The sequence below is a fragment of the Fundulus heteroclitus genome, unplaced genomic scaffold (genome assembly GCF_011125445.2).
Source record: "Fundulus heteroclitus isolate FHET01 unplaced genomic scaffold, MU-UCD_Fhet_4.1 scaffold_44, whole genome shotgun sequence".
Lineage (NCBI taxonomy): Eukaryota > Metazoa > Chordata > Actinopteri > Cyprinodontiformes > Fundulidae > Fundulus > Fundulus heteroclitus.
In genome coordinates, this window is record NW_023396857.1 from 1834470 (window position 1) to 1846994 (window position 12525).

The window sequence follows — 12525 nt, forward strand, 5'->3', positions numbered from 1 at the left end:
CAGCTGAGCCAGACTGTGAGCAAGGAGTGCTGAGGGGGGGAGACTAATTAACACTGAGGAGCTGAACTGAAACACAAGGAAACTCTTAATCAAGGGAGAAGGACAAATGCCTCTTATAGTGGAACAAAACTACAATATACTGGGAACAGAACAAATGAATAAACTAAACACAAAAGAGAGATTTTCCCTTCATTGGCTTCCTGTTAAATCAAGAATAGAATTTAAAATTCTCCTTCTAACGTATAAAGCCCTTAATAATCAAGCTCCATCATATATCAGAGCTCTGATTACCCCGTATGTTCCTAACAGAGCACTTCACTCTCAGACTGCAGGTCTGCTGGTGGTTCCTAGAGTCTCTAAAAGTAGAATGGGAGGCAGATCCTTTAGCTATCAGGCTCCTCTCCTGTGGAACCAACTCCCAGTTGTGCTCGTTATGAGGGATTGCTGCGAAGTCAACGACTCAATGCCAGCAACTGTCCACCGTGGCTCCATGTTGGTCCAGGAGGAGTGAAAGCTGCAACCTGCTGGTTTCCTTAGAGAGAAAACTGTTAACCAGCCTGGAGGATTTGGTTGAACTGACTGTAAAGAGCCTTTATGACATGCTGGGAATTGACTTTATATACATTTAATTTAATTTAATTAACACTGTAGCACACTTTGGTTCATCTTATGAAGGTTTATATGCATTTTTTCCTGTTTTAGCTTAGTTTATCTGAGCTTTTTGTTTGGTTTGTTTTTTAGATAGCTCAACTGATTTAGCTCAGTTTCTCCGGATCTTTTTTTTATTTAACTATTTGAACTACCTCAGCATCGCTTCGCTTACTGTTGTAGCACAGGTAGCTCACCTGGCGCAGCTTGGATGTTCCCAGTTAGCGAGGTAGCTTAGCCCAGTTTACTTTAGGAATGGACTAAGCTGTATTCAGGAAATTAATAACTTAGTTTAGATAAGAAACATTTATTACCTGTTATAGGCGTGACTTTCAGATGCTGATCATCTGCTGGCTTTTCTTTTTCTCTGCACGGAACCAACTTTCATATTTTTATATTACACAGATTCTGAGTGAGTGAAACAAGCGAATAAGGTCCGAAACAAACTTTGAAGGAGAGAACTATTGATTTAGACCTCCTTCAAAGATGGAAATAATGAATAGAAAAAAAGTGAGAAACGCGTCAGATTTTGGTGTTATAAAAACGTCCGCGCATGCGCAGTAGGGTCTGGGTTTAGGGGCGGACAGGTGTCACCCTGACCTGTAACCCCCAGGTTTATCATCGCAATAAGCGTCATACCCTAAAAAACTCTTCCGGTGGTGACGTCACTCCCGTCTCGGGCTGCAGCAGAACGGCGCGTGCGGCGAGCGAGAGACAGAGCGGCGCGCGGACACGGTCCAGGTGAACGCACGAGCCCGAAACGTCCGCAGGAGGGAGGACCGAAACACGGAAAAGGGACGAAGAAGAAGAAGAAGAAGAAGAAGAAGGAGGAGGAAAACACCGCGCCTCGTTTCTCCTCCTCATCCTCCTCCGCTGCGGACTCAGGATCGACGCTTTGCGGGAAAACAGCTGATCCAGGAAGGAAGGCAGCAGAGAGAGAGGAGATGGAGAAAGAGAAGGAGAAGGCGGCAGGTAGGAGGCTGGATGATGGAGGGATGAGAGAAGGATGGATGGATGGGTGGATGGATGGGTGGGTGCTGCAGTACCCCATCCTGGTTGCAGCTGCTGGAGCTGCTAGGTGTGGTTATTATGGGATGGGGCGCAGCCAGTGTTTGTTGTCAAGCCCAGAAAGCGACGCAGCAGAAGCTGCAGAGACAGAGAGGCAGACAGGCTGCTGGGAGCCAGAGACAGGCTGCTGGGAGCCAGAGACAGGCTGCTGGGAGCCAGAGACAGGCTGCTGGGAGCCAGAGACAGGCTGCTGGGGCGCAGACAGGTGGGACCGGCCCGGTTTGGAGCCTGCATGATGGACGGGATGATGAGGCAGCAGGCTGGCCTCCTGGAGGATGTCCGTCTGGTTCAGCCGTCCTGATGCCACTCTAAGCGTTCTGGCTTTATGAAACTCAGAGAAAATAGGAATACGGATCAGAACGGAGGAGTCCCTGAAATCAGCCCCCACCCAGGAGACGAGGAGGAAAAACAATCCATCAGGTCCAGACCAGCTCAGCCAGCTGCAGCGTTTCCCCTCCACAACTGGCCTGTTTTACTGAAAACACACCTAAGATGGCCAATAATAGTGCAAAAAGCTTTCTGTGTGTCTATCATTCCTGCCAGTTTACAACAATCCCCTTTAAAATTAAGTTTTTCCTTCATTCCAACTTTCTGAGGTGAACTAAGCATGTTGTTTGCTCTGTGGACAGAACCGTTATGTCACTGAGGATGGAGGGAGAACGTGAGCGCTGGGATCCACTGAAACAGATTCAGAGCTGTTCAGGAGGAAAGTTTTGGTTCATTAGTTTTTATTTGGGTTTCAAGGTGGCAGAATATTTAATTTTAGCAGAAAAACCCAAAGCTCTCTGTAGTGATGGTCCCCTCCGTCTCCTGGGAGGACAGATGGGGAACAGGGAAGAGATGAAGAGACGGATGATAGAGCGACCGAGCAGACCGACCACCAGGCGGACAGATGGTCATGGTCCTGGGATAGGAGACGGCCGAGCCAAACGGAAAACATGCGGTCAGAAAACGTTGTCATGAAGCCCAGAGTGTGTTTGCTTTGTGTGCGGCTCCTTGTGGCTCCGCTGAGCGTCACCATTTATATAAATACATATATTTCTGAGAAGCTCCACGTGAAACTGGAAATCTGAAGGCTTTTTTGATCAGGCAGTATTCTAGCAACCCCAGAGGAATCCCAGGCTAACCTTCAGGCCCCCGTCTCCTACAGTGCAGGGAGAGTTTTTCCTGTTTTTGCAGCTCAGAGTCAGAACGTTACGTCCTGTCTGGATCTGAGCTCAGTGGGAGCTGAGCACACGGCCCTGAGGTTCTCCTGGCTAAGTGCTGCTGATGTTGCTTTCTTCAGAAAGAGTCGACTTTAGTCCGAGGTTGTGTTAGTTTGCCATCTTTACTGAGAGGAGGGACATTAAAGGATAAATATCATTCAGGTTCCTGTCAGACGTGTTCAGTTAAATACTGGGATCAAATCAGAGAGATGATGGATTTTTATGCAGTAAAATCAACCCAACATCATGTCTCTCAATTTTTAGTAGGTATTCTTAAAAAAGAGAAAAGTGGCTAATTAAGGCAAAACATCCATGACAGAAATTAGAGTATATTAAATATTACTGTATTTAATCATGTTTAATGAAGCCGACTCCACCAGCTGATCTAATCTCGTTGGAGCTCATTCGGATTTTTCAAACCTGACACATTTTGCTCTTCAGTTCCTCCTTTTCACATTAAAATCCTCCAGCTGTGGTGTCTAACAGAACATCAACGCTTTGGTCTGAGCTCCTCGTCATCGTTGCTCCACTGCTCCTCTTTTAGCCGTTCTGAGGAGCGTCTGACTGCAACTCGTTTTGGTGCCGTCTCTTTAAATCTAAAGGAGGCACTCTAGCCCCGCCCCCCTCTGCAGGTCGCTGTTCGGCCATTTTTGTAGTCCGCTGGGGGACGGGGCGATGAATAATGTGGTTAATACATCCAACATCTGGACATTTTCACTGATCCACCCCAGTGACCTTCAGCCTGGACTACAAAATCACTCTGAGAAATAAAAATGTCAGATTTGTTCCAGCCAGAAGTCCGTGAGCTTTTTTTTAGCAGCTCTGCAGCAAATACTGTGATGTAATTATTCAAAAAGCATAATAGAGATCAGAGCAAACCGACCCGACCAGACCATAATGATCAGTGGTGGTTAGAGCAGCGTGTTTGTGGTCTGAGAAGGCTGCAAGAAGACGGTTCAATCCCTGCACACTGCCACGGGTCCCTGAGCAAGACCCTGGGCCCCAGACGGCTCCCAGGCGCCCCTCAGTGTGGGTTAAATAAACACGTTGTTATTACCGTGTAGAATAAGTACACAAACAGAGAACATGTTTGTTCCCTCTTTGTGGAACGGTTCTGTCTGGCGTGTTTTATTTCAGCAGCTATAACAGTGACGGTGCAGTAATCTTTACATAAACCCACTAAACTCAGGACTCCTGCAGGTCTTAGACGTATCCTTCCTCCAGCGGCTGATTCAGACGGCTGAACTAGTTCCTCAGCGTGTCTGCAGCTCTGCAGCGGCCTGCCGTTGAACCATTAATCCCAGTCAGGCGTGTTGAATCAGGGCAGCATAGAAAACACGCAGCACCCTCTGAGGACTGACTGGACACCACCGACTTCAACGTTTCCTTCTGGGACGAAGGAAAACTCATAAAACCATCTGCAGGCGTCCTCAATCAAAGCCCTGCAGCTATTCAGGTTGAAATGAGCCCATGAGCAAGGCAGGGTGCACCCAGGACTGGTCACTAGTGCATCACAGGGCTATTTTCTGCCAGGAGGCTATTTTTATCCTGTTTTCAGATAATTTTAGACCGTTTGATGGAAGGAGCAGAGGCTGGATGTATTCCTGGTGTGATGGGGCTGGTTGGACGCTCCTTCAGCTGGCTCTCTGCTCGTCCCACTGCAGAGGGAGCAAACTGTGCTGAAGTCAGTGAGAGGCTCTCAGCCGAGGAGATTTAAAGCTGCCATGAGTCAGCTGGCTGCTGGCGGGAGCGTGGTCGGTGGATCTGCAGCTCTCAGGCCTCTCTAACTCAGAAAGATGCTGAATGTTTCAGGATTATCGCTGCCTGCTGGATAATCCTCGGCCTCCCCGGGCCACACATGACACGGAGCGGACCTGGTGTCGCCCGGTGGCTGAGCGGTTTGTCTGGAAGGGGGCGTGGCCTAGCGAGGCGGGGTCCTCCGCTGGGATCATCACAGTGTTTGTTTGCAGCGGACCAGTGTGTGGCATCGATCCGGCGATCGGGTTCCTGAGGACTCACAGAAACCTGAGACACAAACAGCCGAGGCTTCCAGTCGATGTCTGTTTCCACCGAGGCGCTGAAAGCCACCAAAACACAAACGGTGTCGGTGTCCGGTTCAGATTTACAGGCCGGCACTGGGGAGCTGCCGCTAACAGAGGCGCTGCTGGAGCATCCAAACCCCGACGTCCTGCTCCCGTCACACCTCAGCGGGTTCTACTGCACTTCTAACTCACCGACACACCGCAGCACATCGCTGGTTTTAACGTGTCTAACAAGAAATCAGCTGAAAAGTGTGGCGTGCATTTTAATTCAACACTGTGCAGAACCAAAGTAACCATTGGTTCTTAAACCCAACCACCAAAGAGCCACTGTCAGCATTTACCAGGTCTGACACCCAGATAATAGAAATCCAGCTTCTATTGCTTCCCGCTCAACCAGTGCATGCTGGTCTGGTGCCTGTCCCTTTAATTGGTCTGTAATTAGTCCTGCCTCACATAGATAACAGCAAAGCAGACACACTGTTAGTGTCAGGTCTGCTGGAATTGGATCGAAGTGCAGACAAGAGCTTTGGAGTCGATTTATGAAGGTGAAGTTTGTTAAAATCATAATGCAGGGAAACAGGACCTGATAATTGGTAATGGCTGTGCTGACTATGTATATAACAGGATCCTCACCAGGATTCGTTTTTCAGCGTGAAGGAGGACGGCTGGTGGCGGGGGGGCAGTGCAGGTCGAAGGCGGCTGTTGGTGGAGCTAATAGCGGCTAGCGTTAGGTCATGATGTTCAGACGGTTTATAGCTGCGCTGACACACATTCAGAAGCTTTACTGACTTTTCTATGTTGCTGTCAAACATCGTGTCGTACAGATCGTTCTACGAGGAGCGGCCTAATTTCAGCGTAACTTTGAAAACTCTCCACCTAACGGTCCGTTACGCTGAAACACGCTGGAGAGAACCTGTCGTCACAGTGAAGTCCCGGTTCCACATCAGCTGTACATGACACTCTGCTTTATGCTTACGGGTAATTCTCAAACATGTAATGATGCTTTACAATGCCAAACGTTAACGTCGTATGTACCGTAGTTAGCATAAGCGACAGGTTAGTTTGATGCTAACGCAGCGAGTCAGCAAAAATCGCATCATTTTAATAATTTCCTGGGGAATAACATATCAACTGCGGTCATCTCTTTTGGGTAGACGGGAGCTAAAGCAGGTGGTGCTAACTAGCTAACTACACACAGGTGAGCAGAGAGAGATCTAATTAACGGGGGGAAGGAGGGTAGAGAACTGGCAGGAGCAGAGGGAGAACTGAATCTAACAGGGAGGCGAGAGAATGGCCAGAACTGAGGGAGTAATCCTAGCTGAGGAAGAGCGGCTCTAACTAGTAAAATAAGGAACAGAAGGTAACCAGAACAGGAACTATTACAGATTATGAGTTGCAGAAAGCAGTCACTGGGAAACAACAGAGAGCTGACGGACGCTGAGGACGTCACAGATGAGCCACGCATAAACAAATGGACAGTTATCTCAGGGCAGCATGGACATGTGTCGATATCACAGTCTAAAGGTGCGTTCACACTGATGGCGCCACAATGGACCCACTGTTGCTCGATTTTACAGCCAATGGCCGTCGTTTGTTTTGTCTTGTCTCGCGTTATTTAAATTCAGGTGCAGTTGCTGCTTCCTGCCAGCTGGCGCCGCTATAGGATCTTGATGCAGACCTTCTCCTGGGTCATTTCCTGTATTTCCTCCGGCATCACTTCCTGTTAAAGTTCTCTTCTCCCGATTGGATACTCACTTTGATTGCTCCGCCAATCCTGAAAGAGATCTCCTTATTTAAACTGCCACTTGTTTTTGTTCATTCAAATACAACACAACTCGATCAGGGATGCACTTTTTAAAGTCTTCCAACAATAATAACTCACGTAAAGTGTCATAATTGTTCACTTTCGATGAGAAGCACCACTTTTCAAACAATATCTCCTTCTCTCTGACAAACTGGGCTAAATTTCTGTCTATATACCTCAGGAACCAACTCTTAGGTTTGCAACCATCTGTCCTCCACCGGCTCTGACCTGCTTCCCTCAGTATGATGCTGCCGCCGCCGTGTTTCACTGTGGAGATGGTGGACCCAGGGTGTTAGCTTCCTTCATGCATTCTGGTTTCCTCTGATCAGAGCGCGTTCTCCTACGTTTCATGTCCTCTACTTGGTTTATGACGACCTGCAAACAGGACGTCTTGTGGTTTCTCTGAACAATGTTTGTTTTTTTGTCCATGGTGCAGATTTAAGACCTTAGCAAGCCTCCGGACTCCAGCCCCCTCTGAGCTCATTGTCAGCACGGCGGTCGCTGCTGTGGGAAGCAAACTCGTTGTGTTGGGATAATCTGGGAAGCAGCACGGAGACGTATTTGGGATTTGCAGCGTGAACTGTGATGTGCTGACCTGCAGGTGCGCCGTTAATAAAAGCAGGAGGAACTGCTTCCTGCTGCAGAACAGTTGTGTTGTTCTCCGGGTCAGATCTTTTTTCTGTGGCGCTCAGCTGTGTTCAGCTCTTGATCAAACTGAAAGTCAGGAAACCAAACTGCAGACTGATGCAGTTTTTCTGTTGAGAAACAGAAATGCACCTTTTTGCTGCTGTCTGTATATTATATTAAAGTTATGTCTTGTTGCATTTCATACATCCAGTTTATGTATAGGCAGTTAGGTTTAGATTCAACCTTAGAGTTTGCTTTTTTTCTGCCCATGCAGCTTTCAGTTGTTGAAATGATTTTATGGTACAGGCACAATGTCAGAAACAACCCTAAAAACCTGGAAATTAATTCATATGTTCTGTATTTTCTGGGGAACCACTGATATGAAAGCTTGGGCTGATATTAATATTAATATTGATGTTCTGGCCAATAGCTGATATATTTGGATATATTACATATAATTCCCTACGCTGCTTTATTTAAACATCCCCCAATCCACTGCTGCATCACTACCAATGTCACATGACCAACCAAATACCACGTGGCCAATAATAATAATAATAATAATAATAATAATAATAATAATAATAATAATAATAATAATAATAATAATAATAATAATAGTTTCTTTAGTGGAATTTAAAATAAGGCTCATTGTTGGATGCTACGTGACCAACATAACGTCTTTTTAAAGTTCCCGTCCTCCGTCTTAAGTTACCAATTTAAATCTATATATTTACAGAGATGATAATTAGATGAATTAAAAATCAAGTGCAAATCATTCTTTTAAACATTGTTTTCTCAAATAATGTTGTGTCTAACTCTGTGAGTTGCATTGTGAATACATAATTGTTGTTCTAAATTAGTTTAAAGCTAATTTGACCTCATTCTAAACTCTTCTCTAAATTAAACATCTTCACTGAACTTTAAAATTATCCAATTGTTTTTATTTGTTCTTTTGTGTACATAGTTCATTAATTTCTTTAATCTTAACTCTGCTTAGTAGTTTTAGTTAGATTTCACTGGTCTAGTGAAGAAGAGTTGTGATTGAAATATGTTTGACTTGAATTATTTCTGTTAATAAATTCTTATATTTGAAGATAAGTTGTAATTTATTCCATATTTAGAGTTTGCTGTTAAAGAACACTGGAGGAACCAACTGTTCTGCTATCAGAGGCGAGTTGGGCTGATATTCACCTGACAGACTGAACGTTGTTTTATTTAAACATTAAGTGGCTTTAACAGCATTAAATTGCACTACAGCTGGCATTTTATCAGCATCAGTGTGCAGATGCAGCACCAGGAGGAACTCTTAGTCTGACAAGATGGTTCTCAACCAGAGGAAGGTGGAACCAGCTGTTGGTGTCTCGATCAGCAGGTCTGGGTTTACGGCTCCAGCTACGGTTCTGACCTGAGGAAAACCTGAGGATGGATGGCTGGACGGACAGCTGGTTGTCTTCTACTCTCTGCTGGTCCTGTTCCCGCTGAGACACGAGGAACCGTCTCTTCACTTCTGGTGGCTGAACACGTTTAGAACCTCCTTCAGTGATCTGTGGTGTGGTGCAGCTGTCTGACGCTGAGCTGAAGGTTTGCAGCGTTGCTCTGCATCAGTGACGGATCGCTGCGCTGGAAAAACACTCGCCGTGCCACGGTGATTGAAGGGCTGCAGGGTTGTAACCGACCGCCTGACCGCCTGCCCTGAGGAATCTCATAAATGTCTCATATATTCTGGTGATTATACATCTGCAGTGTAATCTGACACTTTAATAACCGGCTCTTATCCCTCACATCCTGATCCTTGTCCCATCTCCATCCACGAATGATCTCCAAGTTTTAGAGCATCATCATCAATAACAAAATATTAATGTGTGTATTCACACACCCTTTGGTTCAGCCAACTACCTTCAAAAGTCCCAGAATTGGTGAAATGAAGTCCTCCTGTGTGCGATTTAAGTGTCATGTGACACTGCCAGGACAAACCCACCAATCAGAGACAGGACGTCACGCAGAAGGAGCTGCAGAGGTCCTCAGCAGAGACTGGAGGGTCGGTCCCTACGACGCTCCACAGAGTTGGCTTCAGTGGAACACGGTGGAGGCAGCATCATGCTGGGGGACGTTTCTCAGCCGCAGGGACTGGGGAACCGCTCCAAGTGGAGGGAAAGATGGACGGTGCTGAATGCAGGGATGTTCTGGACCAGAACCGGTGTCGGTCTGCCTGGGATCTGAGGCTGGGACGGAGATTCTGCTTCCAGCAGGACGGCGACCCGAAGCAGACTGCTGCAGCAGCCCTGGAGGGTTTAAGGGGACGGCCTAGTCAAAGTCCAGAGCTGCAGCTGAGAAGCTGTGGTCAGATGTGAAGAGGAGCTGCAGCAGTTCAGCCTGGAGGAACGGGTCAGAACCCCCAGAGCTGGAGCTGCTGCTGAAGGCTCCACACATACTGGCTGCAGGGGGGGGGTGGTCAGCCTGTCTGGTCTTTGCTGCACATTTTCAGAAAACAACTTCTAACATATGGTTGAACTTTGTGGATTTTTAGGTTTTTTTCTTCTGCGTCCTGCAGAAAAACGTATTTTTATATTTGATAGTTTCGCTCTCTGTGTTTCCGGTGATGATTAAAGATTTTCTCCTGGTTCTGGTTGAACGTTTGGTTCCCAGTCTGGGTTTCATCTGAGGAGAAAGAAAAACAACCAGAACCTCATGGATCCCATCAGAGCTGTTTGGAGATAATTTCCATGTTCAGATGAATGTTTTCCTTCCTTATGACCAGAAGTTCTGCTGACCCTTCCCCCCCCCCCCCCCCCAGTGTGGGAGATAAAGAGCAGAAGGAGCAGAAGGAGCTGAGCTCAGCATGTTGGAGCGCCCCTCCCTGTTTTATGTCGTCCTTGCTGGTTTCTCTCCTCAGCCTCCATCACTCCCAGCGGCTGGCAGCTCTCCTCATTATGGAGGAAGCTGTTAGAGGAAACCGACTCAGAGCGGAGTGATGGAGGGGAGTCTATCCGTTTACAATCGATTCAAAGCCTCTGAGCTTCACGTTTAGTGAGGAGGAGGAGCTGATGGCACCTTTCAGAGGAGCCCGTCTGGGAGCAGGAGAACCGAGCATCAGAGAGTATTTATGAGACATTAAAATGTTCTTTCTGAATGTTAAAGGATCAAATGTTATTCTTTCAAAAGGCACTTTGACAAAGTTTTAACTTTAAAACTGTTATTTTATCGGTTTTCGTGCAGGAGAGGAGAAAAACTAAACACAACTATTGTTTAAAATGAAATATGATCAAACAAAGAAGACACAACAGGTCCCTGAAAGAAAAGAATCATTATTTTTCCTTTCACTGGACTTACCAATGAATCATAATAAATCTGTATCTTTTACTTTAATATTCTAGAAACAGAGTATTTAAGGAAATGAGATTGTTTGTGATGCTTCCAGATGAAATAGTTGAATGAATGTCCTCTAAGAAGAGGGATTACACGTTTCCCAGACTTCCTTTCATTCCTACGTTCACAGAGAAATATAAAAGGTTGTTGTTGGACCACCAAAAGGTTCTGGTGCACCACAATATCTTGGGAAGGCCAAAAGCAGAACCTGTTAGATTGCAGTTTGTCTTCTTTGCTCTTCCCTGACACAGCGAAGGTTTGATCACTGATGCAGAGCCAGCGGACCAAGGAGAGGAACCGGCTCTCTGCTTGTGCAATTTAACTAAAGACGCTGGCAAAGACTTGATTACTGGGCAAGCAACCAAATGCTTAATAATACATGTTTTAGTTTGTTAAATAAGTGTCTTTGTGAGACTGCTGCTCTTTATTATCATTACTGGATGAGAAAAGAATAGAGAACTTGTTTTTTTTTAGAATATTGTTTCTGATTTTTGTTCATGTATTTGTCCAGCATGACTCAAAAAGGGAGGCATTATAATTACAGGTTGAGTTTGCCATACAGAAGAGTCATTATTTCTGTTATTATTTAATTTCACAGATTTTAAAAGTCAGTTTGGTGCTTTTTGACTCATGAAAGCCTATCTGAGGTTTGTTATTGAACTGTTCTTTCTAACCACACAGAGAAGGCTTACTTTAAATATGTAAAAAATCAACAGCTACACAAACAAATGTAATTAAAATAACCAGTAAAAGTAGTGCAGCACACACAGAGGTCCTGCTTTATAGAGTTTAAGTCTGTCAAGTAGAAATGTGATTTAAGCGCAGACTTTAACTGATCGCTGGTGCAGAGCATCGGGACGCCACGGGAAAATATCTGGATCTGGATCTGGATCTGGTTTCTGGTCTGGATCTGGTTTCTGGTCTGGATCTGGTCTGGATCTGGTTTCTGGTCTGGATCTGGATCTGGTTTCTGGTCTGGATCTGGTTTCTGGATCTGGTTTCTGGATCTGGTTTCTGGTCTGGATCTGGATCTGGTTTCTGGTCTGGATCTGGTTTCTGGTCTGGATCTGGATCTGGATCTGGATCTGGGAGCAGTTGACTGTTAAACTGCTGTTGAACTGCCAAACTGCACAACATTTGCATTTTTTTGCACATTTTAGCATCATTGTAGCTCATATAGCATTACAAATGCTATTGGACTCCTAGTCTTAAAATTGCATTCAAATGCATTCATGCACAAATGCCCATGCACAATCCAATCTGTACATAATGTCTCTTTTTTGTTACAGTTCAATTGTTTGTATACTGTATATTTAAAATCTACGGTTTACTTCTAAATCTCTGCCGCACCTAAAACTGTAATTTAACTTCTACTGCGATTTACAAAAGCTGTACGAAACGAAATTTCGTTCTGTACACACTTTGTGCATACCGAATGACAAATAAAGTCTAGGTCTAAGGAGTCCTGGCTGGACTGAAGGAGAGACGCAGCTCACATGGCAGTATGGAGCCAAGATGTTTTAAAGTAAACTGTATTGTGTGATAACCATGATTCCACGGTTTGGGGATCTGCGGTATTTTCTGCAGCCTGCAGACGCGTTAGCGCCGCCTGATCACCACCAGCATGCATCGCCTCGCAGTAATCCCAGTGAGACGTGATCAATCCGTGGATCTCTGTATCAAACCGGCCTTCCTGAGCTCTGAGGTAATAATTAGACTGGGTCCATCAGAACCAGGGGGCTGTGGCAGCAGCAGAATAATC

General features: G+C 45.7%; 1 protein-coding gene across 1 annotated transcript in view; it reads left to right on the forward strand.

Annotated features, from left to right (window-relative positions):
- Positions 1-1298: 1298 nt before the first annotated feature.
- The window catches only part of LOC105915685 (fibroblast growth factor 12), a 48060-nt gene continuing 36833 nt past the window's right edge, over positions 1299-12525 (forward strand). The window contains exon 1 of the mRNA XM_012849875.3: positions 1299-1620. Coding sequence (XP_012705329.2) covers positions 1593-1620 — 28 coding nt within the window. The 5' untranslated portion in view covers positions 1299-1592. The remainder of the gene's footprint in view (positions 1621-12525) is intronic.